This window comes from Gastrolobium bilobum, unplaced genomic scaffold, assembly GCF_033153095.1.
Source record: "Gastrolobium bilobum isolate Gb01-03AN ecotype WA unplaced genomic scaffold, APGP_CSIRO_Gbil_v1 utg7702, whole genome shotgun sequence".
Taxonomy (NCBI): domain Eukaryota; kingdom Viridiplantae; phylum Streptophyta; class Magnoliopsida; order Fabales; family Fabaceae; genus Gastrolobium; species Gastrolobium bilobum.
The window spans coordinates 188,609-207,845 of NW_026897275.1; the positions used below are offsets into that span (position 1 = coordinate 188,609).

General features: G+C 29.5%; 2 protein-coding genes across 2 annotated transcripts; both read right to left on the reverse strand.

The window, feature by feature from the left end:
- Positions 1-5,786: 5,786 nt before the first annotated feature.
- On the reverse strand, positions 5,787-8,425 carry LOC133305671 (GDSL esterase/lipase 5-like). The gene is made up of 5 exons (XM_061505909.1): positions 8,152-8,425; positions 7,909-8,033; positions 6,760-6,996; positions 6,379-6,640; positions 5,787-6,082 (listed from the first exon to the last, which is right to left on the reverse strand). Exons 1-5 carry the CDS (start codon positions 8,423-8,425, stop codon positions 5,787-5,789), a joined length of 1,194 nt encoding a protein of 397 aa, XP_061361893.1.
- A 6,544-nt stretch (positions 8,426-14,969) lies between these two features.
- LOC133305687 (GDSL esterase/lipase 5-like) lies at positions 14,970-18,781 on the reverse strand. The gene is made up of 5 exons (XM_061505926.1): positions 18,505-18,781; positions 18,236-18,357; positions 16,437-16,667; positions 15,381-15,636; positions 14,970-15,244 (listed from the first exon to the last, which is right to left on the reverse strand). Exons 1-5 carry the CDS (start codon positions 18,779-18,781, stop codon positions 15,000-15,002), a joined length of 1,131 nt encoding a protein of 376 aa, XP_061361910.1. The 3' UTR covers positions 14,970-14,999.
- Between the last annotated feature and the right edge of the window lie 456 nt (positions 18,782-19,237).

Below are 19,237 nucleotides of genomic sequence, written 5' to 3' on the forward strand. Positions count from 1 at the left end.
TTATTGTTTCGCATTTCTAGTTATAGTTACCATGATTAGCGTTTTTTATTTTTACTGTTTTGATTAGTTTTTGTTAGTGATAAATCAACGTGGGTTGCATTTAAGGTTGGGCCTCAGATTTTAGAATCAGGATCCCATTTTTGCATATTGGCATTTTTAGTGTGAATTGGACACTACTTCTGATATCATATATTATTTTGATTTTTATTTTAATATTGGTAAATTATTTATTGAATATTTCATTGTTGCATTTCACAATTTGGTTTTAGTGAAACTTTGCTTTTAGTAAATAGTTTCAGAAACATGATGTTTACATTTTTGTACTTCACAGTTGATATTTTCTTTTTTAATTCATATTTAGTATTAGCATCGTTGTCATGTTATTTTTCGTAATTTAGATTTCATATCTGATTTGGACCTCTAAATTATTGGACCTTTGATTTTGACTTTAGCGAGACAAATGAAAACCATTTGGAGTTTTGTATATTTTTGTGAAATATGTTCACATGGGTAGGTCCCATAATTAATAAACTTTGTCCTTTTTGAAACATTTTAGTACATTTTAGTGGATTTTCACATTTCACATTTTGGATTTAGTGAAATTGGTTTCATATTTCATTTGGCTATATGGTTGTTCAATATTTTATTTAATTGCATAGAAAAGTGGCTAAACAGAAAGTTGGAATTTTCAATAAAAGAGCAACCCTCATGTTCTCAATTTCTATTAACAAATTAAATAATAAAATATTCAACTCCTAAAATAAGGGTCATAAGCATTCTTTTATAGACTAATTACAAATTGATTCAAAATTCAAAATATAAAATTTTAAAAATAATAAAACTTCCTAAAATAAATATAAGAATAATTAACATCTAAAAATTACAAATAAATAATTCAAAATATATCTCAAATCTTGAATATCAAATCACGTCAAATATGTTGCTTTCTTTTTCTTCTCAAACAAATCATAATCACATCTGCTACTTTATTGGGACTTGAATTTGATTGTAATTTGTTATATTTCAAATTATTGTCTTTTGCAACAATTGGGTCATACTTATTGGGCCACAACTTTAGTCGATTACGAGCTTCTTGAATTAATGATTGTGCCATGTACAATGGGTCAATTGTAAGTGCATCATTTATGACTAGTTCAATGTCATTGGTTTTTGGCACTGCAATGTTTTTAGGCTTATTGATTGCAGTGTATTGTATCGTGACTTGTGACTGACAATGGATTGACTGCAATTAATCATATTTTACATTAATTGAGATTTTTTATTATAACTTAACTTATAAGAGTTAATATTTACTCTATTTGGCGGTGCTATTGGATCATTTTATTGAATAAAAGGGAGTAAAACTACTATATAATTTGGCATTAATTGCATGTGGCAAAATGAAAGTAAATGGGTATAACAGATTCTGAACCCATGTCTGAAGGTTAATATTTATGCACCGTGTGAATTAAATTAAGCAAGTTTTTATGTCATGTATTATAATGATTTGATTGTACGTATTAATTAATGTTTCCTTATACAAACAATATTGAGATGAATAATTTGAATATTTTGGTATTATTGCCTAGGGTTTGAAGCAATAATTTGGATTTGGAAATTAACATCAAGTGATCCATATAATTTAATTTCATTTAATTAGGGATTACTCTCAGCACCCTTAATTATTTCAATTATATATTAAGAGTCTTTGGATCACATAAATGGCGTGACATTAATTATAATTCATCATGCAAATATAATAAAAATTCTTGTGAGATAAATTTTTAAAAATTACATGTGATGCCTTTATGTTGGAATTATGGAAATATATAATTTATAAAATTTATATGCCCAACGAGGATAAATTTTAGACAATTATATATAATTTTCTACTACTTAAGCGTAATTAGTATTTTTGGTCTTATAATCTAATGTTAAATGCTGGATTTTTATTTTATTTTATTTTGACAAAATTTGTTGGATTGACAAATGCAATATGATTTTTGGAAACACATGTTGTGATTTGTGAAGCGATTTATGTTGTTAGAAACACATGTTTTTAAGTGTTTCATGTTATTGAGCATTGTTGTTGATCTATTATATTGAATTATTATATGTTAAATAACATGCCCAAAGTGGTTGTTACATATAATAATTTGGGAAATTTCATGAAGAAATTATTAATAAGATTACGTAATTTAAAAGTATTTATCTGCACAAAGGGGATAAATTATTTTTAAATTGATGTGGTATTATGGAGAAATATGTATAATTTAAAAATTTGTCTGCCAAAAGGATGAATTTTTATAAATGTATGTAATTCTCCTTGTTGTTCAAATCTTTATGTGATGGAAAATACTTGTATATTATATCCCTGCCCAAAGGAGGTTTATGATATATAAATTATTTTGTTGTTGCCCAAATTTAGTCTTGTTGCATTGTGTATACCAATTAATTATTTTTACAATTAACAACAATCATGCCATTGTTGAATTATTGACTATGTCAAATTATAAGAAATAGAGATGTATAATTTATAGAATATTTTTTTATTCATTGAGCTGTATGCTTCCGCTTGAACTGTTTAAATGCAAAAAAAATTAGAGAATGCTATTGTATTTGAACTCGTGATCAATAAAGGTATTGCACCTTCTTGTGGAACCAAGATTTGTAATAGTTTCTATGAATTACTATAGGTATTACCACTAAAGTAGAATTGATTTATTTGTCATGTAAATTTCTTTCTAAATTTGAGAAAAGCTTCTTGTTATTTCATGCAATTTCCTGCCTAAAGGGAGTTATTTTGTGTTTTAATTGGAAGCTTGTCTGAAATAAAATTATTGGAGGTGCATTGGTCTAGGTGATTTGTCTGCCCAAAAAGAACAGATCTTTGAAGTCGATATATATATGCTCATTAATTGATTCATCAAAAGGCTTATAACTTGATTTAAACCTAGGTTGAAAAGGATTTATGATTCTAACATTTTATCTCGTAATAATATTATCATAAGACCTATAAGTCTTACCAGAGATGGGCTTGAAAGAATAATTTTTTGTTATTTTGGCTTGTTATTTTGGCTAGTTATATCACTAAATTAATATATTTGTAAATACTTATATAATGAGAAAAAGAACATATATAAATAATAATAAAACAATTTTTAATTTCATTTATTGATAACGAAAGATGTATACTTGTTTCCTTTGAGATAAATACTAGATATGTATAGTTATAAAAAAATTGTATTTTTCATATTTTTCATACTATTAAACCTATTTATAAATTTTAAAAGTCCAAGTAATTAACAAACTTATATTAAAAGAAATGAATAAAATAAATAATAATTGGACTTCAATTTGTATATTCAAGACAAAAATAATATTTAAAGAAATATTTTGTCACTTATATTAAATATTGAAAACAATTATTAGTGAATTTTTTATATAATAGTATATAAATTATGCTTTTTCATAATGAGGTAAGTGAATGAGTTTTTTTATTCTAAATTTTCGGTATAAAGTAAAAAAGAAGAATTCAAATTGAGAAAAAAAAAATTAAAAATAAAATAATTTTACTCTTTCGAGTATGGCCTTAATTTTCAAATAAATTTAATGGCCTTCACAAGTATTTTCCATGATGGCCATATATGTTAACTTTTTAATATAAAAACTGTGAATTTGTCACACACAAAATAGCATTTAAAAAAAATATTTGTTAAAAATATTTATTACTGTAAGATTAATTGTAATTCACTCTTACTTTGAACACGAGTCACCCTCATTCAAAAGTATGAACTAATCTCACAAAAAGAGAATAACATATATATATATATATATATATATATATATATAAAGAATAAGATTAATTTAAGAAATGTTAGATGAAGAATGAATTGAATGATTAAATGTACTTCAGTTGGTTTTTAATTGTTATATTTTATTTTAAAATTCAGTTGGTTTTATAAAATTTTGAGAAGGATTTGCGATTCTAATATTTTATCTCGTAATAATATTATCATAAAACCTATAAGTCTTACTAGAGATGGGCTTGAAAGAAGAAACTTTTGTTATATTACTAATCGCATCACTAAATTAATATATTTATAAATAATTATATAATGAGAAAAAGAATATATATAAATAAGAATAAAATTTAATTTTTAATTTCATTTATGGTTAATGAAAGAAGTATATTTGTTTCCTTTGAGATAAACACTAGATATGTATATTAGTTATAAAAAATTGTATTTTTCATTTTTTCATACTATTAAACCTATTTATATTTTTCAAAAAAGTCGAAGTAATTAAAAAACTTATATTTAAATAAATGAATAAAGTCAATAAAAATTGGACTTCAATTTGTATTTTCAAGACAAAAATAATATTTAAAGAAATATTTTGTCACTTATATTAAATATTGAAAACAATTAGTGAATCTTTTATATAATAGTATATAAATAATGCTTTTTCATAATGAGGTAAGTGAATGAGTTTTTTTATTCTAAATTTTCGGTATAAAATAAAAAAGAAGAATTCAAATTGAGAAAAAAAAATTAAAAATAAATATTTTTTTTGGTATCCTGTTTGGGAATGCCCAACAGGCTAAGAAGAAGAAATACAACGAGTTCTATCCAAATCACTTAAATCAGCTAAATACTGTAAAAAAATTCCATTGGGTGAATCTGGAAAAGAGCATAAATCCTCTTGATCCAGATTTTCAAATAAATAATTTTACTCATTCGAGTATTGCCTTAATTTTTTAAATAAATTTAATGGCCTTCACAAGTATTTTCCATGATGACCATATATGTCAACTTTTTAATATAAAAAGTAAAAACTTTGAATTTTCGCAAAAAAAAAGTAGCATTTAAAAAAAATATTTGTTAACAATATTTATTACTGTAAGATTAATTTTAATTTACTCTTACTTTGAACACGAATCACTCATTCAAAAGTATGAACTAATCTCACAAAAAGAGAATAACATAAAAAAAAAGGAGATAGAATAATACCAACGTACATTTATATTTTCTTTTTCTTTTTTGAAAAACTGCATTAATTTTATTTTAAATTTTCAATACAATGAAGATATAGTGGCCACCAAAATTTATTTTAAAGAAAAAATTTATAAAGGAAACTGTAAATTGCAAAAATTAAATTTTGATTTGATGTATAAAATTTCACTCAACGTATTTTTTATATATAATGGAGTATTCAAAATTACGTCTTTTTTAAAGTATTTTTAGGTTCATTTAAATTGATTTTGGAAAAAAGTTAATGAAGTACTTTTTAAAAAAAAAAATTGTTATTTTTTTAAAATTTTCATCTTTTTTACTTTTTTGAATTTTCCATTGCAATTGAAAAAAAAAACAATTTTTTCCTTTTTTTTTAGCAATACAGGGATATTGCACATGTATATGTTAAACGAATGCTTTTTTTATGCTCACTTCTAAAAATAGAAAAATTGAGAGATTTAAATGGAATCACTTTTTTCATTTTGAAAAAAAAAAATCACCATATTATTTGTGGTTCTAGAGCTCTGAAATTTTTTTCTCATGTACAACAATTTACACAAATATAGAACCTAAACTAAATAATAAAAATAATATTAACTAGAATCGTACTACCAAAACTGCAGTGTTGAGTTTATAATCTGCCAATCTTAACTTGGCAATGCCACGCATTTTCATATTTCATCTCTCCTATAGTACGTAGTTGTAAACTTGTTGGGCTAAATGGATTTGAGACGGGTTGGGCTAAATGCAAAATGAGCTTATTCCATGGATCTATGACATTTCAAAGTCACCCATACTTGACCCATAATATGTGTCAAAAATGGACTCGTCCCAACCGTAGTGAAACAAGTGCTTCAAATTGTAAGGTTCAACATCTCTGTTACCATTCCACATTATCTTGGCGAAATGTTCAGCAGCCCTCTCCGTGGGATGAAGAGAGTCAAAGAACACATACTCATTAACATTGTTACATAGTTCATATTCTTCAATTCCCCTTTTCCCTCCACAACTATAATCTCCTCTGTAAGCACCACCTCCACAACAAGCTTCATTACCCTCTATGAAACCTTACCAACAAAATATCAAATACAAAACTATTATCATAACAAAGATGATGCAGCTTCTAAACAAATCTATAATGAATAAATAATATTAATAAGATCCATCTGGTATCCAGTCACCTTCTTATAACTATGTATTTCGGAGAGTACATAGTTATAATATTAAAATTACTTTTTTTTTCTCTTCACGTTAGCCGATGAATTTATGAAAAATTTATAAAAAAGTGACAAGACAAAATCTTATATCCTAGTAACATGACAAACAATCAACTCATAACAATATATAGAGTTTCAGTGCATACCATAATTTGAAGAGTTAGTCATTACTTCAATAAGTGCATTGTAGAAGTCAGTAATTGAGTATCTGAACCCTTCTAGCTGTTTCTCAAGCTTCTGAAGCATTTTGGGAAAAGCATTATTGTGTAGTCTTGCAAGTGCCGAAGCTGCTTCTTCCTGGCATGCACTTATTGTTGTTCCATTCACGAGCCTCCTTAGAAGTGGAAAGCAATTCAAAGGACCCACATTTACAAACCCAAATTTTCTTCCACCATCATTATATATTCCCTATGGTCAAATATTTATATCAATGTTCGAAATTAAAATTACTAACAACTGTAATGTTGGTTAAAAATTAAAAAGTAGGATTGTGAATTGTGAGGCAAAGGGTTCAAATCTTAGCGTACTTTGATTACAGCTGTAATATTGCCAATCACAAAATCTACGAATTGTTGTTGAGGGTATGGAAGAACCACAGCACTATTTGAGTTTGTGATGAAATGGGTGCCATAATCATTGCCTCCTATGCTAAATAGATAGACAGCTCTGGAGAGCAATTGTTTGGCTTCCACATCTCCTAGTTTCTGCCTTATTTGTTTGCTAACTTCTGTGAAGTGATTTGCCTGAGTTGTTAAGTCTATCACCTGAAAAAAGAATAACAAAAGCTTACATATCTTTTGGAATACAATGATAGTGTTTGGTTGAAGGTTTATTTTGAAATTGATGGGAAAGTGTAAGTGGATATTGGAAAATATCACGTTTGGTTCAGGTTTTTTCAAAAAATACTAGACAAATAGGATAGATGGAAAAATAATTTGTGTTGATTTTTTGGATAAAATTTACTGTTACAGAATACCACTTGAGATGCGTTATTTTGAGATAACTGGGGAAGTGAAAAAACAGGTGCAAAGTTTCTCCCGAACATAGATTTTGCATATTTAAATAAATTTCACTGGTAATATTTTGATCAACCAAACAACTTTTTTTACATTTTTCTACCAAACTTACTTTCCAACCATTTCTCTATCAATTACATTTCCTTAGTAAAAAATTTTTTCTCCCGAAGCAAACAGTATCTAGGAAAAATATCATTGCTTGGTTCACTCTTTATTAAAAAAAAAAAAAAAAAACTGAAAGTAAATTGAGCCTCAAAAATCCAAATCCCAATAAAACAAAAATATAGCACTTATGTACTACATAAAGACTATCCATTACATTACAACACATATAAAGCTTCTCTTTTTTTTTTTTGGAGTTACCCAATCCTAATTATCTCTTTGAGACGAGTTGGCTCCCTCCGGTATCCTCACGAGCTTCGACTTTTTGAGCCGGCTATGGGACTAATCCGGAGTGCGGGGGAACAGTGATGGCTAAAGGTTCAGCCCCCTCCCCAAGAATGCATTCAGCGGGAATCGAACACATATCCAACCCCACTAACTCAGCGCCAAGTTACCAACTGAGCTGCACTCATTGGGTAAGCTTCTCTTCTCTTCCCTTCCTTTTATTATTATTTATTTATTTATTTAATTTAATGTTGCTGTAGTTAACTAGCTTACCAGTCCTTGATTAGTTTCAACCAGAGCCCCAGCTCCTGCAGATGCAAAATTAACCCCATAAATGTGCTCATCATGATATCCAGGATGCAGGTATGGTGGAATTAATGGCAACTTTGCATACTCAGCTGCAAACACTCACCAAACCAAACCATAGAAATTAATAAGCTAAAGTAAAAACTTCATATCATAAAGAAAAATATAAAAATATGCTTCAAATAGGTAAAATGATTACTGAAAACAAACCAATGAAATCTGGTATTATACGTCCATCAGAAAATCTTCCAGTAGGATAGTTGAAGAAAGTTTCCCCATATGGGGGATAGTTAGCCTGAAGAAAAGTGGTGGCATTGATGTAATCATTGTTTCCAGTATCAAATAGTGAGTCTCCGAATATGAATAGGGCTCTGTGGTTCTCTGGCAGGTAGGTGCTGCATTTGGAAAGTGAGAGAACAGAGTTGAGAATGAAAGTGCTCAGATAGAGAACCAATATAGAAATGGAAACCCTTAAGCTTGCCATGTTAGAAATTCTAGTTCTCTTTTCTCATGCACAATTAGGTACAGCATTGTCAGTTATTATATAGGCTTTGCGAAATGCTCATACTACACTTTTTCTCATTCATATTACCCCAAATTAATATATTATTTTAAGATTATTAAATAGTAACACGGCGCGTCGGCGCCTGGTTTCCTTTACTTTAACACGTTTCTTTTATAAACTTGTCGTCTAGTACAAATTCTATTCTGAAGTACCAAAAATCAAAAGAAATTAGTGTTTCTCAGATAATTTTATTTTTTATATATATGAAATTTATTTTTTTTTCCTTTCTCTTCATTTTATATGAACCCACATGGATCTCATATATTTATATGTGTTTATAAGAGATAAAATTATCTTTTGTAATATAAAAATATTATTCTCATAATCAAAAGTAATAGCAACGCATTTGGTCGGAATTAAAGGAGTTTTTTTTAAAAAGGAGATTTTACATTAAAATCTTGTGAATAGAAAAAAAAAAGTGTTTGGAGAACTTAGCTTCCTAGAGGAATATTCACTCTACTCGAATTAGGGAAGACTTAAAATAAATTTAAAATACTAAAAGTAAAAAAAAAAAAAAAGATGTCATAAATGCAAAAAAAATATATATATTTATAAAATTAATATTTGTCAATTCACACACGTGGTGGAATCAATTATTTGGTGTGTTGTGTTTGGTGTTAATGGCTATATATATCCGAGCAAGCTTGCTAGGAGCCCACATTCCTGATGAGTGATGAGGAGAACAAATCTATAGTTTAACACGAGTGCTCACGTGGATACTTTTTTTTCCTCCTAAAAGTGGAAAAAAGATTTCCATTTAAATTCTTCTTTTGATTTATATTATCATCTCAATCCTAAAAAATTTCCTTTTTTGAAGGGATGTACTATACATCCGCTACATTGAAAAAAAAATTCCCTTACGAGAGGCTTCTAGTCCCACAATGAGACCCTCTCTAACATGGAGAGAATGGTTACAATTGAAAATGAAGGAGGCATCACCCGTTTGGTTGGTATTATTTAATAGAAAAAATAATAGATGATTTTTCTCTCTCGATATTTTGATCGCAGAAAGGAATAAAATATGTGCAAATTAATGTTAAATTATTTTATTATTTCTACATCTAATAAATTTGATTTATTTAAACGATTTTTTCCCTGTCCGACCATCTTCTCCATGTGTAATTGTTTGGAATCAAATTTTTGAAATTGAAAGAAAAGAAAGATAAAAGAAAGAATTTGCAGAGATAACTTTTTTGTGAATCTTACTATTTTTGCATCATTAAGATTTAAGAAAGGACAGAAAAGGACGGAAAAGGAAAGAAAGATAATAATTTTGTGGGTCTCACTGTGCATTTGCATGCGTTTTTTTTCCCCAATAAAATATAATAATTAAAGGGAACTTTTACTTATTTTCATTAAATAATATTAAACAAGGAAAAAGAATTATTCTTTCGCCTTTTATTTTTACTCAGTGATAAAAAGACCTGCGGGTGGTACTTCAAATAATTTGATTTTTAGTGAACCTAAAAAAAAAAAAAAACCCTAATCCGTCCTCTTATTTATATATATATATATATATATATATATATATATATATATATATATATATATATATATATATATATATTGAATGTATACCAAACTAGAATAAACATGAAAATTACAAGCTCCCGATGAATTCTACCAAATAAAGCAAGCAGAATTAACTAAGTGCATGCGTTACATGAGGTTTTCCGTTTGCCAGTTCGCATTTAATGAATTTATGAAAATAACAAAGCACCCGAGCGCAGCTTCTGTATTATAGATGCATCAATTATTGGATTGGACGGTATATTTATATTATATATCAGGATTTTTTTTGACACCGGTGTCAAATTTTAAATTTGACATCTCATCTGAAAGCTGTTAGATCAAAAAAGATTAACGATGTCACATGCTTACAAATCAAAGCCGTTGATCTTTTTTGATCTAACGACTCTCAGATGAAATGTCAAATTTAAAATTTAATATTAATGTCAAATAATCCTACCTCTATATATTATTGATAATATATAGTGTAAAATATAAAAATTATTGTTTTTCTCTACAATAAAATAGCAGTTGATGTGGCGCGCTCCTATAAATATAGTGTACCTACTTTTGTGTACCTACTTTTGTAATATACTGGATATTTCGCAAGTCACCCCATGTCCCAAAGTAGCACCTATCACTGAGACTTTTGAATACAAAAATTATTGATGGCGCAGAAAAATTTGGTGTGGGACACTATATGATCCGCAAATCTGGACGACCCAATTGAAAAATGCCACGTTAGTTAGCAATGGACAGTTATGTGTGATTGGTGATTTGGTATTATGGGCAATTATTGTAGGAGTTTGTATTTGTCATTTAACATAATACAGTTAATTTTTTTACACACATAATATTTTGTGGGGTCTATATTTTTTGAAAAAAAAAAGATTACGACACGCAAAACGAATCTCTATAACATTACACAATCACTTTTTCTACAACATAACTCTTATAAAATCCATTATTATAAGATTCAATATTTCTTATTACAGAAAATAATTTTATCTCTTATATATTCATAAAATTATAGGGTCTGTTTTTCTGTCATTAATGTAGAAAATTATCTATATTGAACCTAAAATGATGTCATTTTGTGGTGAAAATTAAGATATTTTTATAATTATAATTTTTTTCAGGGCTATAATAGTCTTTCTTATTATGATTTTTTAATCTTTCACCCTAAAATGATATCATTTTGAAAATGAATATAAATAATTTATCTACATTTACTATAAAAATATTAAAGCCAAAAATATATAGGGAGTCTTAGATTCAATTATAATTATTAATTTTACTTGTATTTAATGATTATTATGATTTATAAATTAAAATTATTATATGCAAGTGAGATGAATAATTAATAATATGTGAAAATTTACGTCCATGTAAATTGAATTTTTTTTTGGGGGTAAACAATTGATTCTTCCTCTCATTTCATATTGAATAAGTTACAATTTTAAACAAAATAAAATCTTGATTTATAACATGAGTTAGAAACTACAAGTGCTTTCTTTGCACATAGTTACAACTAAAATAAAAAAGGGTTATATTTATCTCATTTAACATGAGATAAACTAAATTTCTACACACATAATAAATGTGGATCTCATCTTTATTTTTTCTCTCTCCAATTATTTGTTGGTCTTTCTTATAAATTTTTTTCACACTAACATAAGATAACTATCTCCAAAAATATAAGAAAAACATTTCCTAAAAAAGAAACCTACAAACAACATAAAATTTTAACAATGAAAATGAAGGAGAAGTAAAAGACATGAAAGAAGCTAGGAAGTTTTGATTTTACTCAAAATTAAGAGTGTAAAAAAACCAAAATAACTAATTGAATTGTAAATTGAACTGAGAATTGGTTTTTAAAAAACAGTACAATTTATAAGAGTTTGTAAATAAAAAATTTGTAAATATAACATTCTCCTGTATCACATCTCAATATCTCTTCTGCCCTTAATGATGAATGGCATATCCCAGAAATCCAGTGAGAAATTGACCTTTTGCTGACTTTTGACCTAGTGAGCATGACTTATTTTACATGGGTACTTGAACTGTTGAACATGTCATCTAAGGACCCCAAAACTCTTGAAATCTTCATCTAAGGCTTGATAATCACTAGGAAGCATTATTGTAAAATAATGAAAAAAAAATGTAGGAATACATCCCATCATCAAATAGAAATTTTCCGCAGTTGATTAGCTTCGAAACTTAAGCATCAGCTTGCAGCATATGTCTGAAGAGGCCTAACTTTGATAAGCTAGAAATATCGGAGTTTCAAAAATTGTTGTATTTGCCATACTTCTACTCTTGCAAATGTTTATTGCTCTTTGTTATGTACCATATGAATATGACCTTACAATTTTCTGATTATAACAAGAAGTTTAAATGTCTTGTCATTGCTAGTTACACACCTTAAAACCAACCCAATTAATTTTTCTCTGAACTCAAAAAATATCAACTTCAATTACTCAAAATCCATGCAATTTGAACATAAAAGCCTCCCTCCAAATAAGCCTCCATGCTCCCCACTAACTTAATGCTATCATCTTAAGGCCTCATAGATGATGACTTAACAGAGGAAAGTAAAGAGTGGGGTTCCAAAACAACTCAGAAAATTAAAAGTAAAATGCAGTGCATATATGCTGCGATATTAATCAGCATTAAGGTGCCACTGTTCCCTTATCTATCTTCGAGGCAGTGAGTAACATTAAAGCTTTGATGCTAAAAGATCTAAAAAGTGATTCCATAATTTCATTTATAATCGTGACTGCACATAACTTCCAGCATGTTACCTCATTAACTACATTTTGTGACCACTCAACACTTTTTCAAACTGACACAGTCAGAGAAGCACACATACAAACTGACAATTCCTACAACAGACAATATAACAATTCTTTGCTGCAGACATATAAATCAACCAAAAAAGGGTAACACGTTTGCTTGAGAAATTAATTTAGGAGCCTAGTTTTGAAGGTGCAAGAAATACAATCATACATTTAAAAATTTAAATCTTTAGCCCAATTAAAAATTATGTTGCAGCAGAGAGTTTAAGCAGCAATAATTTATACAAAAACAATTATGATCCAACCACACATTATGAAACACACATGGTCTCTAATTCGAATCCTAGGCCAAACAACTCAGATCAGTGACAAAAAAATTTACTCTCTGATATACCAAAACAAAAAAAATTACTCTCTATGTCATAAAGGAAATTAATTTCATCCAAATGAACGGGAACACTGCTGGAATAAAAAAAAAACTACCAACGAAATCTGCAAATGCTTAGGGATTACTAGTGAATTGTATGGAGAAATAGTTTATAAAGGTATCCTAATGTGAATACCAAACATATTACGACCGCCCTAGCTAGTAACATTAGAGTAACTTATTATCATTTTTCAACTTAAAAAGAAAAGAGAGGAAGATTGAAAAATGAAGGAATCCCAGTGAGAATAAGAGGCGAAGAGCGAGCACATATTGCAACTTCCATTTATTTATTAACTAAAAATCACAATTTCGAAGCCACGGTATGGTTCCTCTTTTTCCTTCATCAAAATGGTGCCATGCAATCCTTCATCGTTTATCCGATTCTTTATTTAATTATATATAGTTTGAAATTTTGGATTATGTTGTTGACCATTGATTAGCAACAAAGCAAGAAAGAATACACGGGCATGGACCATTAAATCTTGTTGCCATGCAAGATGTTGGAGCAAATCCTTGATATATGACCCAATTGGCAATTATAGCCCAATGGATCAAGGTGCACCTTCACCAATTTTGTTAAAAACCCTTTGCATCAGTGAAATACCTAATCTATCTAACGAGATTGTATGGTCCACGGCCTTTTCCACCCCTACATTACTTTTGAGAGCATCTGGTTGACCTTTTCTGTTGGATGACTACCATAATTATTATCGTTATCACATAAAATCTTCTCCTGTTGTACTTATTCCAACTAGGAACTCCTCTTTGTGGACCTGATCCTTGTGGATCTAGGATGCTATTAGATCTGTGGATTAGTAATGTTTATGGAGAAGAGAGTTGCATATGATTGCAGATCACCGTGAACAAACAAGAGATTTGTTAAGAACCTTGGGATACATCACCCTAAAAGCTAGCTCAAAGGGTGGAGTGTCCAAGGTGTTGAGATATATAGTCCCACATTGATTAGATGAGCAACTAATATGGCCTTTATAAGGCCTTGGGCACTCCCACCCTTTGAGCTAGCTTTTGGGGTGGTGTATCCCAAGGTTCTTTACACAAGGCCTTATAAACTCCACATTAGTTGCACATACAACAAATGTGAGACTATATTTCTCAACATTCTTCGTATCAATACACACAATATTATTTCTAACAAGGTTAAAAGCCAAAGGGGATGTGTATGCACACAATAGCGATAATAAAGGTTAAGGTTCTAGCAACATACCTAAGAGACTTAACCCTTTTATTTATAAAGGATTTTACCTGACGGTGGATCAGACCCACTTCTCGTGGCCACAATGAGCCTATGTACATGGGTCTAGAACAGGACCATTACCACAGTATGCCACTTTCCCTTCTTTGAGACCATGTCTAAAGTGGGGGGAAAAAACTCTGCATATTCAAATAAACACGCATATAAAACAGCAGCAGGCAAAGGGCATACCATATTTTAAAGGGTTATTCATTACTAATTTGGTCATTGAAGTCAGGTTTCCAATCACCATATCAAGAATTTAGATCAATTCAGAGTAAAAAAATTCAAGCACACCATAATCACAGTTTCCTTTCTCTTCAAAATTCAATTAATGTCTGTCAAACTAAACAAGCTTTATAATTATAACGTACTATCACTAGTGTAGTAAAGTAATGAAAAAATTATAGGAGTGAGAGTTGTACATACATTTTATTCACACAAGATATAGTAATCAAGTTTTTATTTATGTAGTAAGAAAGGGAAAGTAATAAATCAGGAAACAAATCATGGGGCTTGGAAGAGATCTTTGATAGTGTAAGGCCCTATAGTGTGAGAGTTGTTAGTATAACCCCACATCCGATCTGCCAATTGTTTGTAAGCACTTTCTGTAAGATGGTAAGAATCCCAAAATAAATGTTCATTGGGTTTGTCACATAATTCAAATTGCTTCTCCCCTCTTTTTCCCCCACAGTTGTACTCTCCTCTAAGTGGCCCACTTCCACAACATGCTGATTTTCCCTCCTTCAATCCTGCATCAAATAAATAACAACAATTCTCAATTATTAATTAATTTGCAAAATGGAAGTTTAGAAGTGGGGACACTAAATAATTAAAGTATCAAAGTGTAATATAATCAGTTTTATGGTAACACTACTAAAGACTTACCATATTTCAAGGGATGGTTGATCATTTCAGTGACATCAGTGTGGAAATCATAGAGAGAAAATTTAAAGCCCTTTAGCTGCTTCTCCAATTGTAAGAGAACTACAGATAGAGCTTGATTATGTAAACTTGCAAGGGATGAAAGTTCTTGTAAGCAACTTCCATTTCCTTCCGACTCAATTATTCTGGTGCCTGGAAGACAACCCAAGGGTGGCAAGTTCATGAACTCAAATTTTCTAGCCCCTCTCTTATATACTTCCTGCAAAGACCATTTATAAATCAGAACCATGCGTGTGACTTAATCACTTGGTAATCAAAACTCAAACAACTACATAACGTCCTCATCAAGTAGAAGAAAAATAAAATATATGCGTGAAAATAATCATAAAGATGAGGTCAATATAAATATTTTTTTTTTTACGTATATAATAAATGATGTACAGAATATTAAGTACTCTCATACCACCCTAAATATTTTCCTAATGCTCCCTAAAGTTAATGTTGTGAAACTAACTCATACACCCAGTGGCGGAGCCACTTGTGGCTTAGTTAGTGCCTTGGCACCAGCTAATTTTTAAAAATGATATAAATTTTCTTTAAAAATTATGATACAACTTCAACACTAGTTGAGTTTTTATAAATAATATAACTTTGGCACCGACTAAATTCTATGTGGTTGGGTCTGTTAGCACCAGCTGAGTTTTACTTCTGGCTCCGCCACTGCACATACCTCTCAGTAAGTCATGGCATGGAATTTATGCATATATGTCATTCTCATTCACTTCTTAGCTCTATATATCATGAATATACGCATTCCTGTATGTTGTTATTGTTTTCATACTAGCCTTTAACCAGATATAAAAAATAAGGAAATAGTTGTCTTATGTCACATAAGACAACTATCTTACGTTGCACACTCATGAAATTGCCTATTTTTTCTTTTTCTTTTATATTTTTTTAAAAATTGTGGACCCCACAACTTTGTTTCACCCACATAAGATACTTATCTTATGTGACATAAGATTAATATCTCCATAAAAAATAATGTAATATTTTTACCTCGATGATGGAAGTCAAGTTACCAATAACCATGCCAACATATTCAGAATGAGAGTAAGACTTAAGAACATCAGAATGTGTCAAGAAGGGAACAAAGTAATCATTAGATCCGATGCAAAACATGTAGACAGCGCTTGATAACAATGTTTTAGCGTCAGAACTTCCTAACTTGTGCCTCAACAAAGTTGCTACTTTCTTGAAGTTTCTTGCTTGCGTTTTGAGGGGTATTACCTGAAAATTTGAAATGACAAAGTCATCATGCTTTAGGCCATTCCTAGTTCCTATTTGCCTAGTGCATTTCAATAAAAATTCAAAGAGTTAACAAAATAGAGGGGAAAGAAAAGTGCATCCTCTTAATTGAGATGAATTTAGCCCTCCTCTATTGTTATGAAACAGGATATTTGAGGCTATAATTTATCGTAATGTTATGAAGTATATGAACAAAAAGGAAAGGAGAATAATATAAGATGAATATTACAATTGTCTCCGTCTTGCTATAATATGTCACATAAATGGAGAAAATTAAAAGAGAAAATAATGAAACTGTAGATTAAGGTAATTAATATCGATTCAATTAATAATAATTGCATTTTCCTAAAATTTAATTTCCTTGTACTCTGATTCATTTATGTATAATTTTCAGTCCCTTCTGTCTACTGAAGTCTAAACAAAGCCATAAATATATACGAGGAGGGATATTCTTACTACAAAAAATTTTCACTACCAACTTACTACCTATCTAATCATCATTAGATTAATATTTTTTCTTTCTTCAAAAACTTTTTAACATTCTTTCTCTTTGATTTGATCCAATGGTGATGTGATGGGTAGTAAGTTAGTAGTAAGAATTTTTGATAGTTAGAATATCCTCACTCAATATATATTTGCAAACCCTTAGCAAAATTTGGTTTTTATTTGGAACATTATTTAAAAAAATACACACACTGAGTCACCAACTCTTAATAAAATGTTAACCATGAAAAAAAATAGTTACATTTTTTTCATAGAACTATATATTTTTTCACGAAATCATCACACTTTATTTCGGAGAATCGTCATTTTTTTTCAAAAGATCAGCTCGATCGGTGTACATATTTTTTTATCAGGAATAGCCTATTATAATCCATTGGTTGGCCCATGAGGGCATGTTCAATGTCATGGGTCCATAGACAATGCTATCTTCCAAAAGGTAAATGCTCACGTACAGCTAGTATTTGTTTGAGTCACGGTTTTACTTGATATTCAGCATATCACCACAATGACATGCACTTCGAGAAACTTGTGGACATAAATATCAGGTGTATCCTATCTACCAAAAAATAAAATAAAAAAACCATTTGCTTACTCAATAATAAGCTACCATAGACTTTCCCCATGTGATCGTGCTTAGCTAGCTATGCAGCCTATGCTTGACATGCATATAATTGGTCAATTACAAATTACTATGCGAAAATTTTTTATCCTTTTAAAAGAAAAAAAAAATTGTGTCGTCTTGGCAGGTATAATTATATATTATGAATGATATATAATTATAATATTAAAGTTATTTTTTCTTTTTAAAAACTGTTTATTGATGTAAAGAGTAAAAAAATATATAATTTTATAATATTATAACTATATATTATCCGTAATACATAATTATAATCGCGGGAGACATCCTTGTTTTCGTGAGATACACTAAACCCAATTACTATATACTACTAACTTTCTCACCACATAACTTAATTTAAAAATCTTAATATTAAAAGTGCCATTAACCAAAGCAAAATAGAGCACTAAGGGGAATGAAATAGACTTACCGACCCTTCAAAAGTTTCAACAAGAGCACCTGCTCCACCAGAGGCAAAATTCACACCACTATAGTATTGGGTATTGCCAGGTTGTAGAAATGGTGGAATCAATGGAAGGTTTGCATATTCAGCTAGAAAAAGCAGAGGAAAATTAACAAAAGTTATATGAGCATGCAGAGAAGCTTATTTTTTAATGGGAGACAGAAAATAAGTTAGTTATACCAAATTGGATTTTTTACAAGTAACAAGACAAGAAGCATAAGATCTGCAAATCTTACCCATAAAATCTGGTACCAACCGGCCATCAGAGAATCTCCCGGTCGGAAACTTGAAGTAGGTTTCTCCATAAGGCCAGAAATTTGCTTGGTCATAGGTTGTAGTGTTGATGTAATTGTTATTGCCTGCATCTAAGAATGAATCACCAAAAATGAATAAAGCAACTTGCTTGCTGCTCCTATAATCGGTCTTGCTTCCATGGGTCTGAAAAACAAGAGCTATAAAGAATACAAGAAAGAACATAGAGGCCCCTTGATTTGCCACAACAATGAACTTCATCTTCACATAATATGCTTCAATTCAGTCATAATTAACTCATATATATATATATATATATATATATATATATATGGGATATGATAAACTTATATCAGTGTAAAAATAACAAGTCTTACACCACTTCTTAACCGTTGATTTTCATGTATCAAACGGTTGAGATTTATTACATCCACCGGTAAAAAATAACCCACCCCTATACGAAAATCAACGATTAAGATGTGTATAGTGGTAGGTTATTCTTACACTGGTGGATGCAATAAATCTTAACCGTTGGATACACATAAATCAACGATTAAGATGTGGTGTAAAACTTGTTATTTTTACACCGATATAAGTTGATTATATCTATATATATATATATATATATATATATATATATATATATATATATAAATAAGATTAATCATGTGTCAAATCATTTGACATAAGGATTTGTCTAGTCGAAGAATCATAACT

Bases quoted from the DNA above. Each gene is read 5' to 3' on its own strand.
- LOC133305671 (XM_061505909.1), bottom strand. From the start codon at position 8,425: ATGGCAAGCTTAAGGGTTTCCATTTCTATATTGGTTCTCTATCTGAGC. The intron at 8,034-8,151 runs GTTTGTTTTCAG...GAGTGTTTGCAG, and splicing joins TATAATACCAGATTTCATTG to CTGAGTATGCAAAGTTGCCA. The intron at 6,997-7,908 runs GTAAGCTAGTTA...TTCTTTTTTCAG, and splicing joins TTGAAACTAATCAAGGACTG to GTGATAGACTTAACAACTCA.
- LOC133305687 (XM_061505926.1), bottom strand. From the start codon at position 18,781: ATGAAGTTCATTGTTGTGGCAAATCAAGGGGCCTCTATGTTCTTTCTT. The intron at 18,358-18,504 runs GTAAGATTTGCA...TGCTTTTTCTAG, and splicing joins GTTGGTACCAGATTTTATGG to CTGAATATGCAAACCTTCCA. The intron at 15,637-16,436 runs GTAAAAATATTA...TGGTCTTTGCAG, and splicing joins ACTTGACTTCCATCATCGAG to GAAGTATATAAGAGAGGGGC.